Source organism: Amphiprion ocellaris, chromosome 18 (assembly GCF_022539595.1).
Source record: "Amphiprion ocellaris isolate individual 3 ecotype Okinawa chromosome 18, ASM2253959v1, whole genome shotgun sequence".
In the NCBI taxonomy this organism is placed as follows: Eukaryota; Metazoa; Chordata; class Actinopteri; family Pomacentridae; genus Amphiprion; species Amphiprion ocellaris.
This window is the reverse complement of record NC_072783.1, coordinates 25,034,168-25,057,168: the sequence shown is the minus strand read 5'-3', so window position 1 is coordinate 25,057,168 and position 23,001 is coordinate 25,034,168. Positions and strand designations below refer to the sequence as shown.

Genomic DNA, 23,001 nt, shown 5'->3' with positions numbered 1-23,001 from the left:
TAACTGCCTGTGAGTTATCGTACAAGATGGAAGTACGGTCGGTTTACAATTGAAAGGCAGATAATTGAAAGGGTAGAAAATAAATGTTGGTCACAGCTCTTGTGGATAAGACAGTATAAGCCTTCTATATTGGATCATTGCGGATTGTTTACTAAGTGTGGGTCTCGGGTTAGGCGTGTGTTGGTTTTGTAGAGATATGGTGCGTGAGAGTCTTCTTTAACCCCTGCCCTTCCTTCCCCGTGGTTCCAGTAGGAACTGATCTGCTGGAATGTAAACAGTCATGGATTACAGTGGGGTCACTGTACCCGTTGCACAAAGCCACAAAGCCATGGGAACAGCCATTCATGCAGCTTGTAATAATCAGGGTCTACAGTGCTCTAGCAGCCATTCAACTCAATAGAAATCCCACATCCCAAAGCTGCCATCCATCATAGTATGTTTATAAAGAACACTCCCTTGTTTTTGTTTTTATGTAGAGAAATGGGGATTTTTTATGAACCCGTGTCACTGTTTTATCTCAGAAATTCCCAGTTCTAAAGGCCTTGTCATTGTTCTGTCTGCTGTCGGCTGAGGGAGGCTCACCGCAATGATCTTCAATTCTCTCTGGCTTTAAGCAACTACTGTGCAGAGGGTTGTACTACAAAGCCAGATTAATGGGTTTAGAGAGGTATGTGGAGCCAAAAGCCAGAGTTTTTAATGTCACTGAAGTAGCTGTCTTTTAACTTGGCTGGACCACGGTAACGTATGCTGCACTGCTAACCTGCTCTGGGGGACGTTATTTCAAGAGTTTGGGATTTAAATCAGCTGTAAAAAGCACCACCTCTTCTTTTCCTGATGATATACTCTATATACTTTGAGTGAAATACATTCCCAGCTGAGGGACTACATTATATGTGCAGATCTTTTGAACTGTACGTCAGTAATACCACTGAACAAAGCCGTGCCGTTCCAGTAGGTCATGTCATTGCATTGTGTTGCCATGGGAACCTGCATGCATTCAGTTAGTGATGCAGAAAATGCATAGATACGTTTTTACATTTGGTCCTGATTTGCCTCTGATGATCGGGGTGGTTTTTGATAGACTTTTAAAATACAACATGCCTTTCAAACCAGTTGTTGATGCCAAAAGTGCATAAATATGTTTTCACATTTGGTCCTCCTGGTATTGTAGCTAATATAGCACAGAATAGAAAATTAATATTCAGTCAGTTTTTTGTTTTCCTCATAGCTCTCCACTCGAATGTGTTCTTCTTGACTAAAGTAGGCTGAACAAAATTGGTTTATTTTGTGCAGAAGAAGATTCAAATGATGCATTAAACGCCCCCCTTTTTAGGAGCAGATCCTGGTGAAGAAAACAAAGAAAGCTGATAACCACCATTGTGGTTTCCATTATCTCTGATTGGGGTTTTATGTTTTGTTTTTCAAGCCAGCAAACACAGAGAAAGCCTGGCTGCGTCACACTGTCTTTGTCATGCACTCTTCTGGTGTCACAGTCAACCTGTAGGAGATAAAGCAGCAGCAACAAAATTAAAAGCCAAAGATGAAATATCAAAACAGTGCGTGAAATAAAGCTTGAAATAGAACAGTGCAAGACTCAAATGCAACATCAAGTACAGTGTAGTTCAACAGTCAAAGACTAATATAAAGCTAAAAATTAAAAGACAATTAAAAGAAATGGCATTAAAAAAAGCCTTCTGCAGCAGATGGGATTTTGAATTGATTTCAGTTAATTTAAATTCTGCATTTCTTGAGATCAGATAGGAGACAAGTATGGAAACAAATTAAAAATGTTGAATAGTCGGGGGCGCCCCTGTAGCTCGGCGGGTTGAGCAGGCGACCTATAAATAAGGGCTACAGTCCCCACGCAGCAGTCATGGGTTTGAGTCCGACCCATGGCCATTTACTGCATGTCTTCTCCCCACATTTCCTGTCTTTCTCTCTTCTAAAAGAAGATATGGGCGTCACAAGCCAGAGTTCCTCAGGCAGGTTGTTCCACAACAGAAGAGCTCTAACAGCTTAGTCCCTTTTACTCTTTATAGGAGAGGTGGTAACAGTCAGTTAGGTTCTGCCTGAGGATCTGTGGCTGTGTAGTCTGTGAGGAAAATATTCAAAAAGTCCCGACTGGTGTTACTTTTTTGACAATTCTCTGAGCTGAGCTTCTGTCCACTGACAACTCATGACCACAGGATCGATCCTGCGTGAGGAGGACATTTCATGGGAACAGAGGTTTCAAAAATAACACACCACACCCGTTGCTTTCCTGTTAAAATTGAGTATTTGTCAGGAAAATACACCCTGTGATGTGGAAGTATCATCAAATGTCATCAGAAAACATAGAGGTTTATCTTCTGTAGCCTAGTAACCATATTTAGTTGTTCTTTTTATGTGTCATGGGTCTTATCTTCCCTAAGCATCGCACATTTCAGCCTCTCCCTGTCAGATCAAAGCTAAAGAGTTTCAGTTTAAAACCATGACAGATGATTGATCTGACAGCATGACCACAACATTAACTATAACCTGTGGCTGCTGCTCACATTGATCGCTAACCAGAGTCCTCGCTGTCCACCAGTGACCTAATACGTGTGTCCAGTTTCCATCTGACTGCTGGCATGGACACAAGTTTGTTATTACCCGCAGAGTAAACTGACTAAACAGAACAGAGTGAACGGGCTCATGAATGATGAGCTAGGTTGTGTTTTCACTTGATAAATTATCAATCTGCCTCTGCGTCTCGCTTTGGCCCGACTTTCAAGTGTCTTCTTATCCTTCCTCTTTAGTTTTTGCCCCTGCTTTACTGGCCACATCATCCCGGATGTGACTAAGATAAAAATCTTATCTCCTCGTCTCGTTCACTGTTTGGATATTTCCATTTATTTAGTCAGAAGTGCAGTAACTGCCTGGATCGGGACCAAGTCTGCTCTCTAAACATTAAACTCCTGAGGTTAGCTTGGGTATGAGCCACTATTCCGCCGGGCACCACCATTTGTCACTTTTATTGTGTTTATCTTTAAAAGGGTAGCTCAAAACTGTTACTTTCATTTGTGTACAGATACACATGGAGAACTATTACGATCCCTGCTGATCTGAAACGAAAACTGATTGCAGTTTTCTTGTTGTTCTAAACTCTCAAAGATAAAATATGGCCAGCGGGATACATTTTCATATTTTCTCTCTGGCCTCTTCCTCCCCTTCCCTCACCACCAATCCCCCATTTATTGTTCGTGTGTGTTCCATAGCCCAAGGGCTTAATGAGTCTAAAAATAATGGCCTTCAAATTACTCTTATTAAATTCAAATTACAGTCAATAAAACAGCATTGTTCTCCACCATGCACACACAAACACTCAAAAAATGAGCTATGATCGCCCTCTTTGACTGGATGAGCAGGAAAGTTTTCTCTGTAGCGTAGTTAGAGGTATGAAACACAAAGGGGGCATTTTATAAATGGGACAGAATTTATTAAATTATGTTAATCTACATGTGAATTGAGAAGTTAGTGCAAGTCGGACCTAGAAAGTTTTAACTTCTTCACTCTTTACACCCTCTAGTTGTAAGGTTGTATTTAACCCTCTGGAGCCCAAGCAGTTTCTTTTTGCTCCTGTCACATTTTTACTCACTTTGGGCTCATTTTCTTCTGCACTATGAAGTCATGCTCCTTTATTGAAACAGCACAACCATGGCTGCTTGTAGGGAGAATTCAAAAGTGTCCTTTGGGGAGTATGACAGTTATTATGCCGTAAATCATAAAAACAGAGAAAATGAAAACAAAATTTCTTTAATTTCCTCTTATTTATCATGAACAACAACAACAACAAAATCAATCCTGGAATTGACATGTATAACATTTTTCCAAATGCCTACAGATGATACAAACATTGGTAAAAATGCTATAGAAATTTTGCTATTTACATTTTTTATGCTTGTTTCCTATCTGCTGTGCTTCAACATGGCCTGCAGTTCAGCCGAGAAGTCCCTGAATATTTGGTTGCAAGTGAGTGACTACTTTGTAGTTGTTTTGTTTTTTTTTTTTTTTTTTAATCAAATATGGTTCAAGCAATATGTTTATTTTTAAAATTAGGCTCGTGGTGTACAGTGATTACAATGAAACAGTACAAATTTAGGTTTAGATTTGTTTAATTTTCCCAACTAAATGGAGCTTCCCAGATGAGCAGTTCAATGACTGTCAGAAGATTAAAAATCTGATGATTCTCACTTTTTGTTTGTTAGTTTCTGGCTCTGGTCAATGATGGAATTTGGTGAGTTTTAACAAGACAACAGGCCTTTCAAACCCACCGGTGGGTTTTAGTTTTTAGAGGGTTAAATTTTGAGCTTCAGCTAATGTAGACAGTAAGCAAGAGGAGACTGGCCTTCTGTTCTATTCAACCTCAGCTTCTGTTATTAAATTGGTGTTCACTGCAGCATGAGCCTGAGGACAGGAGCATTTAACACAGGGCAGTAGGTCTATCAGCACCTTGAGTAAAATAGAACTATACTGCTCATAGCAAAGGACTAATGGTTTCTCATAAGGTATCAGTTTCCTGTTCATGTGGGATTCCAGTTGTTGGTGAACTTGCGCTCTCTTTCAAATTTCTCCTGTTGAATATGACTGAGCTAAATTCTTGACGGTGGTCCATTGCTGCTGCCGTGGTGAGAAGTCCTTAAAAGACCTCTTTTTCACAATGTCTTTTTACCATCCTTCTCTTTGTACCCTGCTTCTTATTCTTTTTAATGATTTCCAGCCATTCATTAACCAGAGAAAGGCTTGCTCCAGGAGGCTTTGGCTAAACCGGTGTTCACTCTCACTTGCGAGCTCCTCACTTTTACTTTCTGATTCACTTTCCCATCCTTCTGCCTCTCACTTATTCTGCCACTCTCTCGTATCTCCGTCCTCCACTCCAGTCCTGTCTGGCCAATAAAGTGTTTGGAGAGGAAAGCCCACCAGTATTGTGTAAATTCTTTTTTCTCCCCTCAAACCCTCCCTTGCCTATAAAGCCAAGCAGGGCCTGATGGACTGCTCGCTCAGTTTGTTCTAAACACTCGGCCAGGACACTGACAAAAGGTTTCATTTAAAGTATCAGGGTGAGGGGTGAGCCAGCTCCGAGACAGGCACTAATAAAACAGCGGGGAAGCTGTCTGCATGTGCAATAGTGGGAGTGTAGGGGCATTTTTGAAAGTGAAAATGCAGATATTGTGACACATTTGTGCACCACTGTAGCCAGTCCGTGTATTTACAGTACACGATTTGGGCGCACTCTGGATACAGTCACGAAAACACATTACAGCTTAACTACACAAGAATCCTGTTTTAAGCCATGGAGTTTCCAAGGTTGTGGGGATGGATGGCAGAGTTGATTAGTTACATCACAGTTGGATGCAGTCCAGTTGTAACCTGGCCTGAGATTGAGCGTCTAACAAGCTGCTGCCTTGTGATAGTCTGTAGTGGCCACAGCTGCAGCTGAATGTCTTTCAGAGCTGCAACAGGTGCAGTTGTATTGGATGACCTCTGACTTTTCACCTCAGCTTGGTGACCCGCCAATCTGACCACCTGTTCAGGTCAGGACTCCGCAGCCAAGATATCTTTAGACAGAAAGTGCAGCCTTGGTGGTGGGCGTGGCGACAGCTCAGACAAATACAACAGCTAGGGGAAGACATATGTATATGCGATGGTGCTTGTGGGGTGGTGGACAGTTTTAGCTTGAAATATCTGATGCACAGGTGAAAATATCTCCTTCACTAACATTTCTGGGCTTCATTTCATGAGCAGGCCACGCTTGTAAACTCTACATTACCTGCAGCTGAAGTGTTTTGGCTTGTTGCTAATTGTTGTTGGGTGAGTCGCTCTCTCTTTAATAACCCACTCCAGCCTCCCCAGGACCTGGCCCAAAATTCCCTTTTTCAGCAGCCATGGACTGGCCTACCTCCAGCCACAGCACCCTAATCAGCTTAGCCTTCTCTCCTCTGTGCTTTCTCTCAGCTTTAAAGAGAAAGCAACAAAATAATTCTACCAAAAATCTGAATCAGAAAAACTTCAATTGTCCCTGCAGGAAAATAGTTTCTCAAGATTGAAGAAGTCGTGAGAGGTGCACAAGAATACTGGGAATATAATGCAATGCAAGAATGCACTGGGGTGTATAGTCTGGAGTCTCACAGCATCAGAGTGGATGATGTAACATGCGGTTGCTGGGTTAGTCAAGGAAGGGATGCAAACAACAACCAAGATGGCATGTGAAAACACCCTGGGTATGGATGTAGGTCCACTGAAAACAGTTCAGTATCTGGGCTCCTTTACAGTAATGTGACCAGGGTGGCAGCAAAAGCGACAAACTATCCACCTCTTTCTTTGCCATGCTTGGATTTATTCCTGTCTGCCTGAACCGTCTGAAAAGCCATCAGGGGTAACAATGCAATCCACAGCATATTTCTGTAGCGATATCTCTTTGAAACATAAATCTACTGTCACAGGAGTCCTCTTGATTCCTCACTAGGGCTGTTCCATGAAAACTCACACTGTTATTCATGTGCTAACAGAATTGTAGAAGGGTTTTCTAATCATCAATTAGCCTTTCACCACGGTTAGCTAACACAATATAGCATTAGAACACAAGAGTGACGGTTTCTGGATATGTTCCTCTGTTCCCTTATGTAGATATTCCATTAAAAATCATTCGTTTCCAGCTAGAATAGTCATTTATCACATTAACAATGTCTACACTGGATTTCTGATTAATTTAATGTTATCTTCATTGAAAAAACTGTTTCTCTTTCAAAAATATATTGCTGTGACCCCAAACTTTTGAACAATAGTGTATATTTTGGGATCCTTTCCCATAAAGCCTTGAAATAAAATGTTAACATATTGTACACAGCCCATCTTCAGCATTAATAAATGATTATTAACCCTCTGAACTCTAAAATTCTCTAATTTAATTCTGTAATTTATTTTTTCAAATTTGCTAAAATTACCACATTCATCAGAGCCAGAAATTGTAAAAACAGGGGGGAAAAAAGTCAGATTTTCTACCTGATCTGTCCTTTAACTTACCATGTGTTACTTTTGGTTTTACCAGGAAAAAACAAAACAAAAATAAATGTAAGCTGAAAATAATATTTCAGCAAAGTCAAATTATTCCATGTCTGATTTAAATATTTGCCGAAAATACGTTGATTGCTCCAACAAGATTCTGTTACCAAAAAAAAGAGAAAAATTCTGGCTCCTTCATGCCACTGTGAATTTATTATTGACTCCACTGCGACCAACAGTCACATGACAAAACCTTTTTCTTCTTCTACCAATGGCTGTGTTGTTTCAATAGAGGCACAGGACCTCATATTGCAGTGAAAAATGAGCTCTCAGTGAGGGAAAAACAGAGAGAGACTGCTGGCGGTCCAAAAAGTTTCATCCCATTATTATATCAATTAAGTACTTCATAATTGTTCATATTTATCCAAAAATGTATCCGAAGATTTCTATTGACCTGATACATTTTAAAAATGCTCTGTTAGAAAACACATTTATACACACATATACGTAAAAAAAATATTTTGAGGGTATTGGTACAATGGCTTTGGCATTACAGTGCTACTAGTTTTGACATTTTTTAAATGCTGACCAGTCCTAAAACACATCAGAAAATATGGGATTCATTTGGCCTCAGAACTTTTGTTACCTGATGAATCTTCATTTTCTGCTGTCACCACTGTTTTGAGTAACAGGTTGAGTGTTAACCAGTGGACCTGACATTCAGCCCTGTGGAAAAACTCAAGCTGAATTCCCAAAGGAACATTTTCCTATAACTCCTCCATTTTCCCTTCCCTTCCCTTCGGCCTGATGGGCTAATTTGCGTCGACTTGCTGGGTCTTTGGCAGATTTGCAGTCATTATCAAAGAGTTATTTGAAGCCTCCCTGTAGGTCTTATGTAATTTCTTCATAGTGTACACTGAAGTGCAGAAAGTACCTTCGTATTAACTATGTTGCTGGCAAGAGTGATATTTATGTGCCTCTTCTCTGATTAAAATAGTTTTTATTTGGACTCTTTGGGACAAAGCACAGAGTGGGTACCTATTCACCTTGGCCTACTTTCCAAAGTGCTGTGTCAGAGCACCATATGGGATTTGCAGCAGCTCAGACACTGCTGTTTTGACGCACCTTCTGATCTTATAGCAACTTTTTTTCCCCCCTTTTTTTTTTTTTGCAGTGAAGCCAAAAGCTGATCACAGAGCTGCAGCTTTAGGGTTTACTCTTCTAGAAGTCAGTGAGTGAGAACATTAACATACTTTAAGACCAACAATTGTTAATAGTGGTGTGTTGCAAATTAAAACCAGTCTAATACGGAGAGCTTCCAGCAATCATTATTAGACTTGGAAGAACAGCAGTTGCAGTGAGCTTGTGGTGGTGCTTCTTGTAAACTTATTTTATGTAGGATTTCACTGCGGCAGTGGTGTTACATGTATTTGTACATTCAGTCAATTACAGTTTTAGATAAGTTTGATTTCTGGTTTCCGTGATGCACTACTCTGACACTGTGATAAATCCCTAAAGACGATGCATTTATTTATCACCTCGCTTCCACCAGCTCATATTTGTATGTTACTGTTTTTACTGTTTGTTTGTTTTTTTTGGTTAATCTTATATAGAGCAGGCCTGGGTGATAAAACAAGAGGGATACGTCCTCCATCAGATGCAAACCTCTATGAAAGCACAGAATGAAAATGCAAAGTTTGTGCATGAACAAACTTCCAACACTTCCCGTCTCAGGCTCATTAACAGCCTGTCATACCTTAAAAATTATGCTCTTTTGCCTTCCATTGCTCTCCATGTGGCTGCCATGCAGGTCTTCCTAGGTTTGCTAGTCTGAGGCCACCTGGGTGTCTCATCATCCCCACCTGTGGGTGGGGACTAGTGGCTGCCTTTATGAAACTGACTTTGTCATTAAAAAACAAACACGACTCGGTGTCCCACAACACTATAGCGGAATCTTAACCTCGAAATGTTGCAGCAGTTTCAACCTAATCATCCTCTGTGCAACTCTGGGTTTTAATTACTTTTTTTAAAATGGGTATTAAAGTGTGATCATTGCTTTATGCTTTTTTTAATTTAAATGTGTCTATGTGGGGATTTTTATATGTGTTTTTTATTGTAAATTAAAAACATCAAAATTATTACCTGTGGGCCTTAATAACGAGGGTAACGTGGTTAAATTCAAAGAAAGGAGGCTGAATTCAAAATGCAACATTTTTCTCCAGGTCATTATTAAAAATAGATAATGTAGAAATGAATTATCAGTTATTACTCCGCCTAGGAAGTGGTGCCTTATGTGACGATCAGCGTTGGTTTGTCTGTCTGTCTGTTTATCTGTCTGTTAGCAACATTACTCAAAAACAAATGAATGGATTTGGATGACATTTTCAAGGAAGGTCAGAAATGACACAAGGACCACCTGATTTGATTTTGACAGTGATGCGGCTTATAGTCTGGATCCACAGATTTGTTAATCACTATATCCATGACTACTGTGATTTCTGCCATTTTCTTGTTAGTAAATGTGAATACCAACTTAAATGAGACATTTTCTTTTCCGTGAAATACTCAGTTATATAGCCAAGTCCAATAAGGCTGTCATGATCATGAAGTTTGACCTGATCATTAGTTAGGATAAGATAGACTTTATTTATCCCACAGTGGGGAAAGTTCACCAATTGTACAAATAATTGTCATTAACAACATAGTTTTCTTCTTCTGTTAATTTAATGCCTATATTAGTTTTATATTAGTGGTATCAGCAACTTTGATTGCTGTCTATTTGTTGCAAAGCCAAGAAATGGCCTCCTCCAAGTTATTGGACTCTTCTTTTTGATTTGGCTTAAAAAAGTGTGCCCAGAGTGTCACTGTGGCGCTTTGCAACTAAATACATGATGTTAATGCCAATACATCCTCGCTGAAATTCCGTCAGTCAAATACTGAACATCAAGTGCCTCAAGATAAACAGTTGGTGTTAATAAATCATAGCAGAAGAAGGTTGTGCAGATGGTGGAAAACGATGTGGAAATAGTCACTGATATACGTCATTCCTGTTAGTTGCTTGCAACAGTATTTATACATGTGAATGGAAACGATTTTGATGATTATGCAAAATGATCATGGTCCACTCAGGATTAAAGATTGCGACGATGAAATAATTGTGACAGCCATATAGTAGTTACATAGCCGAAACCACATGTTGTGATTAGTTATCACTGACTGTATAATCTAGTGTGGAGGGTATAAACTGAACTGATACGCAGAACAAGTAGACAAAACAGTGGTTTTATTCATCACAGATGGGAAGGAGTGAGGAAAATAAAGAGCAGAGGGAGGATAATGAATTTAAACGCATTAGTGGAACTGAATGCGTCAATAATATCTGGCTGTGAGGAAAGAGGCAGCTTTGACTAATATTAGAGGGAGCTGGACTGCAGAGAAAGGGAAAAAGTTACCTGTCTGGGAAACCACACACAGTCACTGACAGTAACTCTTCCTTAGGCAGCCTTTGTCTGAACAGCCAAGGCAACAAGACCCAACTCGACTTTAGCACCTGTTTCTGCATCCAGCCCATCTACTCTGTCACTGCCTAGACACCGACTGACGGATTTCTCACACTCTGTCTGCCTTTTCTTGTATTTCATTATGCAGTCGTTATTATTACAGACATTACATTAACACTGCTGCTGAATGACGTCATGAACCACAGATAAATGGTTTAATCTAGTACCCACACCGTAGTGTACATGTGATTATTCTACCCTGTTGTGGGATTGCCAGAACATTCGGCAGCCAAAGATCTGCTTCGCATGGCTCTGGTACAGTTGCGTCTGACTGACCAAGCACAAACTGAACCTGCGTTTGAAAAGAATCCTGCTGTACTCGCAGAGAAAATGGTCTTCATCACCCAGCTCGCCCTCCTCCTCCTCTTCTTCCTCCTCCTCTGCATTTGGCGGCTGCTGTCCTCCTAACGCTGCATTAAACCACCCACATCCCCTCACCGTTCTCCATAAGAAGAGAAGCGCTGCTACCACCCACAAGCCGCTCGGAAATACCTGGTACAAATATGTGTGAAATGTGTGGTGTTGGGCTTTTTCAGTCCTTTTCTCGCTGTGTTCTAGCCCTTGCTGTAGCGCTGTTGCTTTGTAACCATCTGAAAATCGTGAATGCATACCAGCGAGGTGAGGTGTATCTGAGAATGCCTGGAGGACTGTACTTGGCCCTGCAGCGGAGATGTCAGATATCCGCCATATGGCTCGGTCTGATTTTTATAGCGCTATATGTTTATCTAAAGTACAGAGAGAGGTTAAGAATGGCATTACAGCTGACTCTGTGTTTTTGCACTGGCTTAAAGTCGCCTCGATATTGGGGTAAAATTACAGGACGGTGAGGACTCTGGGACAGTGATGATTGTAATCTTGTCCATGACCAATCTGTCAGCTCTAGTTCCTGGCCTGATTGCTATGTATATGTGTGTTTGTATGATTATTGTGGACTTGCAGAGGGGTTTAATCGTCCTTGCAGCAAGCCTAAAGGTGACTCTATCCATCTGGCACCTGAGGATGTTTCCCCGCAGCTGGCTGTTGGCATGCTTACCGGTATCAAAAATGTGTGTTTACCCCTGTTATCCTTTGTTGCCATGGAAAGATTTACTACATAATTGTTGTTGTTGGTAATGAACAGAGGATGGACCCCGAGCAGACCTGATTCTAGGCTGTGTTCATGAGTCAGGATGAAGCAGTGCCAGTTCATCAGCTTTCCTTTTGGCTCCAGTGTCTTTAGTGATCAAAGTCAAAAGGCTTTGGATGCAGAGGGAAGAACTTGGAAACAGTGCTGCGCAATCCTGCTGTTACATGTCGACAGAAGAGTAACTTAACGAGTGAAGTCATCGCGTTTGTCACCGCACAGGTTGGCAGACAAGCTGGCACCTAATACCAGATAACAGATGTTTCTCATCGACACACAGGTGTTCATAACCATCTTGGCCTTTGAGCAATATTTTAGGCGTACTCACAATGATAAGACAACTGAATGCGGTGAAGAGTATTTTGCAACTTGTGACTCACACAGTCACATAGTTAAATGCAGTTCCATTCCCTTGCGCTCTGAAGTGACTCAGTTTAGCTGAACTCTTGCTTTCCATGACTAGAAATGAGTCTGTCAAACCCAAAAATGTTGATGGTGGAGGAAGAGAATTTGCTTCACAACCAAAAATTAAAGTAGACCATCAGGCAGCTGCCAAAAGAAGCAAATATTTCTCTCACTGTGTCATAAGGGAGAATGGGATGTTTTGTTAAGCTGTGGAATGGCCAAGACTGAAGGAAGCCAAGGGCACAGAGACATGCATGCATGTATGAAACTCAGTAATTACCACTTTCTAAACCGAACGTTGGTTCGTAATGAACACCGCTGTAATGCTACACGACATCTGGACAGGACATATAAATGGTGTAGATTAAAGAGAGCAGAGATAGGTCTAGAATATGCAGTTGATGCTGTGTGGAACTTGCAGAGAATCTCTGCTTAAATGGCATCCTGGCTGTGATTTTGGTCTGTGGTTTCAATCGGTTGCACCTCCTGTTCTCCCTGAATGTGTAAAGTGGGAATAGTGTCTCTGTTCACTCCTTTTGCATGGCTCAAGCATTTTATTAAAACTTTTAAAGCTGTTGTTTTCATTGTTTTTGAATGTCTTATAGTTGTCCAGAACTTGTAGCACCTGTTGAAAAAACAGCATAGTAAAAGTGGGACATCAGTGTTCCGTTAATGAATGCTTACAAAGTAAAGTCCTTCTCTGGTCATTCATTAAACCACTAAACACATCTCTGTGGGGTTTTTTTTCACGACGATAACCCATTCAATGCCCTGGATCTAACTCCACACCACTGTTTTTTTTGAGAATCTGTCTATCCATGAAGCTCTTACCTCTTTCTCCACCCACAGCTTCATTCTTTGCTGCAGCTCGAGCACACCAGCTCACCTCTGACTCTATTCAAACACTATAAAATGAATCTACGCAATGGCAATTTGTGAAAATTTTAGTAGTTTAGCCATACGTGTTCAAAGCAGAAACCAATTCTATAGAAGAATAAAAAATGTCAACTCTCAAATTGACAGAATTGGTATCTTAGGTTTGTTATGTATGAAACCCTGGAAGTGTGAATCAGTGTTTTTGAGAATGTCATCAGCACACATTAATTTTAAGGTAGAAATGGTCAGCAGTGGGGTTGACTGCTTATTTTGCTTATGTTTTTAGAAAAAAAAACACCACATAGAGATGTCAAAATTGCTTGATCCGTTCAATATTCTAATATAGACCTGATGTAGTCCCTGTACCTTCACCCCGACTGGTCAAGGCAGATGGCTGCACTCCCTGAGCCTGGTTCTGCCAAGTTACCACAGACTGGACTAGAGAAACCAAATCTGTCTCTGATTTGTCCCCGTCTCCCTCTGAGACTCTGCTCAATGACTCACATCAAGACAGAATTCACACTATTGTCTGAACAACTTCAGAGACAAGAATAAGTTTATGCTGGCTTCATAATTTCCATGCTCTGGTCACAAAAGGACACTTGTGTGGGCCTCTTGTCTCTCGGTTATTTCCTTGTTGAGGGTTAACAGGAGGAGTGGCTCTGTGGACTGTGGCGACTGACAATCCCACATTGTGTGATCTGGTGCTGATTCACAAAGGAGCCATTGTGGAGAGCGGTGGCCCAGGGAGAGCGGACCGAGTCTAGGTTAGGTGACAGAGAGGTGTGGGTTCGGGGGGCCTGGGTCTGGGGGCTCGAGCTACACTGGCTGAACCAAAGTAGGGCCGTGCATCGGTGCTCAGCTGACACGGAGCTGGAGCTGGGAGGCTGCACACGTGTGATCGGAGTCCCGTGCTGCTGCTTGTCACACAGCTCAAGTGCAAAACCAATACTGTACTCCCACTCTGCCACCACCTACTACATGCATTCACTCAAATCTCTGTCAGAGGTGAGCGGCATTATGAAAATAGATTTTTAATCACAAGTGTTGTCAGTCTCCGATTTATTTCCTGCAGAATCCGATGCAGTGATTATAAAACTGGACGGCTTAAGCTGCTTGTACAACTGTTCCCAGAATCTGAAATATTTTGCCGTTTATCCTCTTCTGACTCCAGCTCAAGGGCAAGCCCACATGTGTGGTGTACTCTAGATTTGTTTACACAGACAGATGGCCGAGCAGTCCAAAGTCACAGTTCACAGAACAGTTTTTTTTCCCTGCTTCCCTCCTTGACCACCAGCTCAAGACTTTAATCTCTCTTCTCTCACCCTCTACTGTTCATTCTCTGTCTTCAAATTGTCGTTCTCTGTCCATGTCTGAGAGTGACAGGGCTCTCAGGTCAAGCTGACGCCAGTCTCTCTGCCCAGTCTGAAGCAGGCCTCAGTCCTCGCCCAGCTGTCCCAATGTCTATTTGTCCGTCTGTGTGTCAAGCCCGGCTGTTGTTGTGGCCTCTCACCTTATGTCAAGAGCCCTTCTGTGACGGGCCATTTTAAAGCCATGAGCATAAGAAGTTAAGCCAAAACAACGGTCATTGGCTCTGTGGCACTCTTGTTTTGCCAAGAGCCATAGTACCTGTCATGCCATGCTGCCTAGATATTAACTTTAGAGTTCTTCCTTAATCTTAGCCAAATTTGACAATATGGACAATGGTGATTGTAGGATGATTAGTAACAGACAAAAAATCCCTTAATTGATAAGGCAGAAGATGAAGGACGTGTGTCTGAAAATGTAGTGTAGATTAGCTGCAGTTCCTGGTTGTTCCACCAGGTGGGGCCTCTTCCTGTTTAAGGAGATGGAAGACTGCAGCTGTGTTTGATACTTTAGCAACCCAATTAGGTGGTCACTCAAGTATGAGCAGTTTCATGTAAGCAAGCAGAGAACATTGTGTGGATTTAGCTAGCAACAGGAACCATGACAGAGACTTCTGTGGTGATTAATGACTTCTGCCCAGAGCTCACATAGCAAAGATGAGGTGAACCACTTTGGGATTATGGCTCAATAAGTAATTTTCCACCAGTTCACGCAGCAAATGTCACGTGCTTGATTTAATGTAGTAGAATTAGTGGATAATTGTAGTTAATTCAGCTGACAGTTAATTGATTAGGGATTGATCACACTACTGATTATCTGTTAAGAAAAGTATCCAATTTTGCTTCCCTAATATAGACACTGCTAAAGGAGATGTGAAAGAAAGTGACGTTTAAACATGAAGGAGTAAATAGGGCCTCTCCTCTGCCCTCAGGGTGGGATTACCACAAACTGTTAACTATTGACTTCTCTGTCCACATTAGAGGCCGTCCATACGCCCACATTGCTCTGCTGCTGACAGGCTATGGTTACACTGCACCGGCTGAGTCCTTCAGTCACATTTATTTGGTCACTAGCTAACCTTTTAATTTGTGTCCAGCTCTATCTCCTAATATACTCCGATTCGCTGAGGGCTGTAATTTATCATCTGTGGCCTGGTACTCAAAGCTCAGAGCTACTATGGTATTTTGGTGTCTGTCATTCTGTCTGCATGTTTAATGCAGTGAAGGTAGAACCCAAAAGCTGTTCAAACAGTGTCCCGTTCTCAGTGTGCTTAGTTACGCAGTGCTCATTTACTTCATTGAACAAATATAAATCCCTCAGTCAACATTAGATTATCAAGGGTTCTCCCGAGGCTTGTGCGAGTCATGTGGAGGTCAGATGAAGTAAAAGTCAGTTTTCCAAACATGTGTGACAAGTGTGCAGTTATTTGCTTTCTTTAGGTGCTGTCTTTCTAAGAATGCATATGCATGAGTGTTTCCCTTTCAAGAGCATAATTTTACAACAACTATATGACAAGTGCACCAGGTTCATGTGGAGCAATGCAGTGCAATGGACGCCAACAAGATTATCTTATCCGTTAGAAGTTGAGTTAGAATGCCTCCATTCATTGCAAATGAGCTGTGGTTGCATTCAAAGCCATTGTGTGCTTGGATAAACCTGCGTTTGAAACCTTAAGTTAATGTACACAAGATGTTATTATTGTGGGAGTCCTGTGGTTATGTTATTTATGGCTGACAGATGGCATCCATGTCAGGGTGCGTAGCTGAGTTTGCACCTCACGGCCAGGCATCAGACAGATTAAACTAAAAACCGCATAGTGAACCCTTGAACTTGGACTGTTTATAAATGGAACAGACAGTCCTGTCAAAGGTCCTTTCATGTTCTTTCAAGTGGTGCAATATATAGCTTAGGTGTGTAGATTGGACTTGAACAACCAAGACTGTGATGCTATACTCCCTTTAGAAAGCATGCAGTCTGACTAACCTTGAAGTAATTCATTTACTAATGAGGAATTTAGTTTGATTTTATGTCTTTTTGGGATGCATCTGCTCCTTGACACTCTTTCATTAACTCAAAAAATAGTGCACAGCTTCTAAAAGTGCATTGTTACCACTGTTGTTGATTATGGCCTGGATTGATTCATGTTGAGTCCAACATAGTTGCGAACAACTGTGTAATTTCCTCGTCCAAAATTGCCATCGCTCGCACAGTACTTTATTTCTAGTGGAGCTGTTGAAGCAAAAAAGCTGCACGTGTAAAGCAATTATGTAATTACTGCACTTTAACTGCTGCGACACATATCTGAAGTCAGGAAAATATCAAAGTGAGCCCTAACAAGAACATTTGCCTTTGCACAGACTGTTATATCAGTGTGTGGTGCGCCAAGCCTGGCATGAAAATTGATGCTGGGGTGGATTGTGTGAGAAAGACAGACCATGTGGTGGGACTTGTGGCCACGTCTGTTCACTTCCCCCACTTAACACTTTCTCTGTGTGTGTCTCTCTGCTGTGATCCTGCAGCCCAGCACTCTACCCCAGGGCACGATCAATATGAACCAGTGCTCTGACGTCATCGACGGCGAGTCCAGGACTGGTCAGAAGAACTCGCTGTGCATCCTGACCCCTGAGAAAGAGCACTTCATACGGGCAGAGTGCAAAGAAATCATCAACGGGTAAGACATAATGATCTGTCATTAAAGGATAGAATAACCAGATAGAATAACCTCAGCTTTAGGTGGGTATTAGGGTTTGTGTTGCTCTGTGTTTTGGGTTGAGGGGAGAAGGATGACAGAGATGAAGGGGAATAGTTGTGCACAGCTGCTGTGGCAGCCAAAACTGCTCTGCCCCCTGCTGTCTCCTTCAGGCTGTGCTTTTCAGGGAGTTGTAATTCACGCTGCAGTGACAGTGCACATTCTTGAACTGTTTCCTCCCCAGCCCCTCTCCTTGTGCTCAGACACCGCCATAAGCCCAGACACGGATCGCAATACGCAAACTTTAATCTTCATAATTCACTGGTCTCTTGTGCCTCTCCTTCACTGCTGCACATTCAAAGCCTGCTCCTGCACTGCACTCTCTCTCCCAGCATTCATATTACAGCTATTCTTAGGGAGCTGTGACTCAGAACACCCACTCCTCGTTATGCTACCTGCTCTGTCACTGTACACCTCCCACGCTCCAATCATCTGGCTTCCATGTGTCGGTTCTAGGCCACCACACAGCCCTATTAGCCCCTACAACGTTGTCATTAATTGACAGTGAAAAAAGGTATTATTTTGTATGTTTTTTCTGATTATGCTAAGCTCTTTTCAAATGCCATTTGACTCACGATTAGTGTGAAAACAGGGCCGTGTGTCAATCATTTATAAGTGCGTCACATGTTTGCATCTGTGACAGTTTATATTGTGACACTGCACGCCAAAGGCTCGCACTCTTTACAAAGTGGGTGGATTAGAAAAACACCAAGACACTGCACAGTGACCTGTAACATAGTCACTGACTTGTATGGCTTAAAGTCACAGAATCAATGGTTTATGTTACATAAAGTATTCAGTGTAATTCAGATGTGTGTGGGAAAAGTGAGAAGCAGGGTGACAGCTGTGTTGCTTTTTGGAAGTGGCAACACTTGTCCTAGTCGAAGAAAACCCCGAGCGCTGAACAAAAAACATTTGTCATCTGTAGATTTGTCGAGGAAAACCATGTGAGCATTTTAGTTTAGTTTTAGATCCGACCAAGAAACTTCAGCAAATTGCTTCGAAGTCGTAAATCGTGAAAATAATGTTGACTGAGGATGTACTTATAATACCTTTTTGTTTCTTTTTACAAATGTGTGTATTGTCTGTGCTGTATAGTAAATGGAATATTTTTGTTTTTTAAGCACAATGCTAAAGTAAACCCAATGAATTACAGCTGCTAATTAGATAAGTATCCCCATAAATTTCACAAGATCAAAAGCAAACATAAATTAGGATGGATAATTAAAAAGGGCCTGCATGAGGCTTTGAGATGTTTTGTTTGGCTCTTAAGGGATTAGATGTGGTTTTCTTTTTGCTGCATTAGCTCACTCTTCAGAGAGCTGAGGCCGTTTAATTCGCTGTACTATCGATGCATCATTTTGTTTACAGTACATGTTTGTCCAAGCAGGCATTAGGGTTTATTGTTTGCAGCATAGAACTTTGTCCTGTATTGATCCCCCACAGGTGCAGAGTCTGTGCAGTCTGCTTTGCATGTTCCAATAACGCTCTGACTGTTCGTAGGTGGCAGGAGGCTCTGACTGTGTACCCCAGGACCAACAAGCAGAACCAGAAGAAAAAGCGCAAAGTTGATCCACCCACTCAGCAGGTATTGCTCTTATTCACACTTTCCACGGTGAAGTGCTTTTATGCGCTCGCACTGTACAAGGTAAAAGTAATGAGCAGCCACGTTCACATAAAGGTCATGTTTTTTGTGACGAAGCGTGATGTTTCTGCTGTTTTCTTTTTTCTGATGTGTATCGATGGGCTCTTGGACGCTGCGTACTCCTGGAAAACTTCAATTTAGGGACTCGTGGGTGTAGATATTTACTGCTGTGTGTCAGTACTGAGTGTAGCAACAATTTTGATGCAAATCATCCTCAGTATTAATGCACGACTGAAGTATGATACCGACACTCAAAAGGTGGATTTGACTTCTTATCGGCGCCGATTCAAATTCAAAATCGTGCCATCGCTCCTCAGCAAGAAAGAAAGAATATATTTAAGGATGACCTCTGCTATGAAAATATGCAGCATGAAGGCTTCTCATTCCTTTCAAACTACGCCAGCTTTTCTTCCCCCCTCAGAGAAGGAGGGAGACAGATGTATTGTTCTTCTGCCAGCAACAGGCCCAACGGTTTATACTATCTATATTTGCATTCTTCGGTCACATGATGTGTCAGTCTCGATAGACTGCATGCCTCACGCTTGTCTAACTTAACCGCAGTAGTCAATAATATACAGCAGTGAACAGTGTTTTACTGGCTGGCTGGATGGGATCACGGCCGTTGAGAATTACAAGTTGCTATTTTTCCACAAGCAAAACTCGTGCGTTACGCTTCCAACAATATGCATCTGGTTTTAGAGATGCAGAACAGTATCGTTTGGTTAGCTGGCAGCAAACTTTACCGAGCTATCAAAATATTCCTGAGCAAACAAGGATGATGATGACAGCTGCGATATTCAGCAGCAACTTTCAGCAATGTGGCCATGATCCTCTTGCGTATAAATGTGCTGGTGTGTTCAGTTTTATTGTTGTGTCCAGCAGCTGCAGTATCACCTTCCAAGCTTTTCCTATGTGTTTAGTTATTAACCTTATTCACCCTGATTATAGCTGTGTTTTATTTAGTCAGAGAAGTTGAAATGTCTCCACGAACATTTTCTGATTTCACACATAGCAGCTCTGAGCCCTCGCGATCTTAATAAGACGCACATTTAAGCCCATAAACGCAAACTTTTAGACTTGGCCACTGTAATCCCAGCGCTGCAGCTTGTTAGCCGACCTTGCTCATTTACTGCTTTGTAAGGAGCGAGAATTTCCCTTTGGAGAGCAGTAAAGTGTCCAGAATGAATAGAGAAACATGAGGGCAGTGGATCGGATGATATTAAGGGCGCCTACACAAAGATGAGCAACCAGAAACCAAAACACAGTCGCATTCAGCAGCCGGAGAGCAGGGTGAGCAGAGTGCATCAAGCCATTCATTTAACATCCTTCAGACACACAAAGCCCACAAGGGGGAATAAAAGGCAGTTTTCATGTCTGTGCAAGCTTACATGTGCTGCTGTCAGATTTCTCCCTTGTAGGTAGAAGTAAAATAACAGCGCTTTATAAGACTCTATTACCATAATAATGGTGTCAATGGCAAGTTGAAATATGGGCATATCATGTAATAATATTGTACGAGACCACCCACAGTGGGATACAGGTTTTCCCCTTCCCCTACCTCTTTTTTGATACCGGGCCAGCTTTGTGGTGAGTGCGCACCAAGTTCTCTCTGAAGTTCATTGTCTGGTTCCTCTAATGACGGCGCCCTGAATCAGACTGTGACCTTGCTGGGCGAAAACACAAACAGCCTCATTTGCAGAGAAACAGCGGTGACACAGCGATGACCTTGACTGTGTCTCCCATCATTTACGTCCGTTTTCTTTTTGTGCGCCGCTTTCATGCAGAATACTTTCCTATGTGGATAAATGTACCTGCTTATGCTCCTCACATTCTGTTGTATTAGTCATCCCTATTGAGGTTATTGTTGGATTGTCATTGTTTCTGTGACCATTTTCATCTTTTTTTCCATCTCGCTGGCGAAACTCCACACTTAATTACAGTAATTTAGTGTTAGGCTCCTACCCACAGACTGTTTAGAGAGGAAGGCTGAGCCACTGCTCTTTAAATGTGCTGTTCCTAATGTCTAACCAGGGCTCTACAGTGTGAACATTTCACTTGCGTATGCGAATGACATTTAAAGTGGGAGAATGTGACAAATTATTTGGGCACACCAGCGCGAATGAGTCTGATTGGCGAAGCTCGATCTGCGTTCACATCGCAGCTTCACACTTTTTAGATGGCGCTGATCGTCGCTGTTGCTGCTTACAGTGACAAGCAGCAGGTCAGTCCATGCTGTTGGAAAGGGGATGCATTAATCAAGCACATTCCATGTCCGTCTTTTGAGGTTCCAAGTCAATCTTATGTTCGTTGTCTTATATTGTACATACTTAATGGCTTAAAAAAAGAAATGCATTCGTACTGTTTCCTTTTGTCCCCTCATTGTGCCCCAGTTTTGTCATATAAAATAAATGTAAGCATAGAGGCCTGCTAACACCCTTAGATGGTATGAAATTATAACTGTATTTTGTCTTACAATGTCACTTGTATCCTCTCAATCTTAAGCAGTTTCTCGGCGCTTTTTTGCTCCTGTCACATTTTTACTACTGTGAGCTGATTTTTCACTGCAATATGAAGTCTTGCATCTCTATGAAATGGTTAGTCATGGTTAGATGTAGACAGAACTCAGAAATGTTTATAGCACAATATAACAAAGTTATAATTTAAACTTGTCTCCTCTCAGTTCTATGTAAACACAGCCTGCAGTTCAACCCAGTTCAGCCAGAAAGTTGTTGAATTTTTGTGGTGTTATTGATGGTGTCAACTCAAAATTTTACAGTTGCACAGGGGAGTGCAAAATTTTTTACAGAATATTGTTAGAGCAAAGAAATTTTTTTTTTGCATAGCTTTTAAACAAGACCTATACAATAAAGAAATTTAGATTAAATTTCATTATTTTAGGTTTATGTTTGGTTAAGTTTTCTGACGGAACAGTATGTCACAGATGAGTAGTTCAAAGACAGTTGGATAATTGAAAATCCAATGATTCTCTTTGTTTTTACGTTTTATATCTCAGATTAACAGTGTAATTTTAGTGATTGTTTTGATAACAGTCCTTTAAAAACAACCTTGCAGGTTTTGGAGCTTTAAACAATATTATTTGTACGAACCATTACTGAATTGTGTGTCTGTGAGAGAGAAATGAGCATCACTTGAAATAACACTGCAGTGGTCAAGGCCAAGCTATATAATGAGGGTCTGTAATGTGTGTGGGTGATGGTGCTTTCACTGCCTCTCCACTGTCAGTCACCATCATTGTCTTTTAGTATATTCAGTTGTTTAGGGCTGCCACAGACACATAAGCCTCACATTTTCCACACCCCACTGTGTCAGCGCCACATTTCCACCTGAGAGCTCTCCTCCCACTTTGACATGCTTTACTGGAGACATATGCTTGGAAGCTTGTAAATACCTGGGCACAGGAGCATGTTTGCCTTGTGGGTAGTGCCCCGTGATCTCAACACCTGACCCCGAGTGCAAAAAATGTGATGCTCTCATGTTGCAACTGAAAGACGAATACTTTCCTTTAGCAATAAAAGATCTTGTATTTGTGCTTAATTTCATAGTTTTCCATAAATTTGAATTAACAAGAAACGAAACACAAAAGTTAGAAGAAATAATGAAACTCCTCATGAAATTATTATGAGATTTTGTTCTCTGTATTGATTGCAATCAGCAGTACATACCGAGCATTAACATGAAAGGCTTTTTGTGATTGGCAGGGTGGAGTAACTCCAAGCCAGTGTTTTTCCATTGGAGACATGAATGGACACCCAGTGAGTTCAGCTCGGCCAAACTTTTTTTTATTATTATTTTTTTATCCTGCTTCAACTTTTAAAAATCCCAGCCTTTGATACTTTATCCCTTTTAAATTCTATGTATTGTAATCCCAATCAGTGAAGGTGAAGGGTGAATAATAAGGACATGCTTTTCCATCTCTCCCAATGCTGAAAGAGTGATTCTTGGCACAGCAGCATGTTTGTGGTGATTGGAGGAAAAGTTGTTGTGTGAGGGTCGCTTTGCTTTGGAATTCTTGCTCTCTCTTGTGACCTCAGTGCATCTGCTGATTAGTGAAGGGATTTTTACTGGTAACATCACAGCTTTGAACAGCTGTATTTGTGTTTACTTTGCATCCTTTAATCGGATGAAGATGAATTTCTGTTCCACCTCTGCAGAATGTTTTTTTTTTTTGTCCTCTGTGTCTTTCAGTATTACAGGTGCTATGAATGGACTACTTGTTCTTTGTCGAGTTGTTGAT

The 23,001-nt window shown here is 41.5% G+C and overlaps 1 protein-coding gene across 6 annotated transcripts in view; it reads left to right on the top strand.

Moving 5' to 3' along the window:
* si:ch73-103b11.2 (protein outspread) overlaps positions 1 to 23,001 on the top strand; it is a 60,338-nt gene that overhangs the window by 10,468 nt on the left and 26,869 nt on the right. For 5 of the 6 annotated variants that reach the window (XR_004846456.2, XM_035942957.2, XM_023298370.3 and 2 more), the window contains exons 4-5: positions 16,872 to 17,023; positions 18,605 to 18,689. Coding sequence is in view for 5 of the 6 variants with exons in the window: in XM_035942957.2 (XP_035798850.2) it covers positions 16,872 to 17,023; positions 18,605 to 18,689 (237 nt within the window). In the remaining variant the exon portion in view is untranslated. Of the gene's footprint in view, positions 1 to 16,871; positions 17,024 to 18,604; positions 18,690 to 22,465; positions 22,520 to 23,001 lie in introns of all 6 variants that reach the window. The other variant, XM_023298367.3, reaches the window with a different exon arrangement.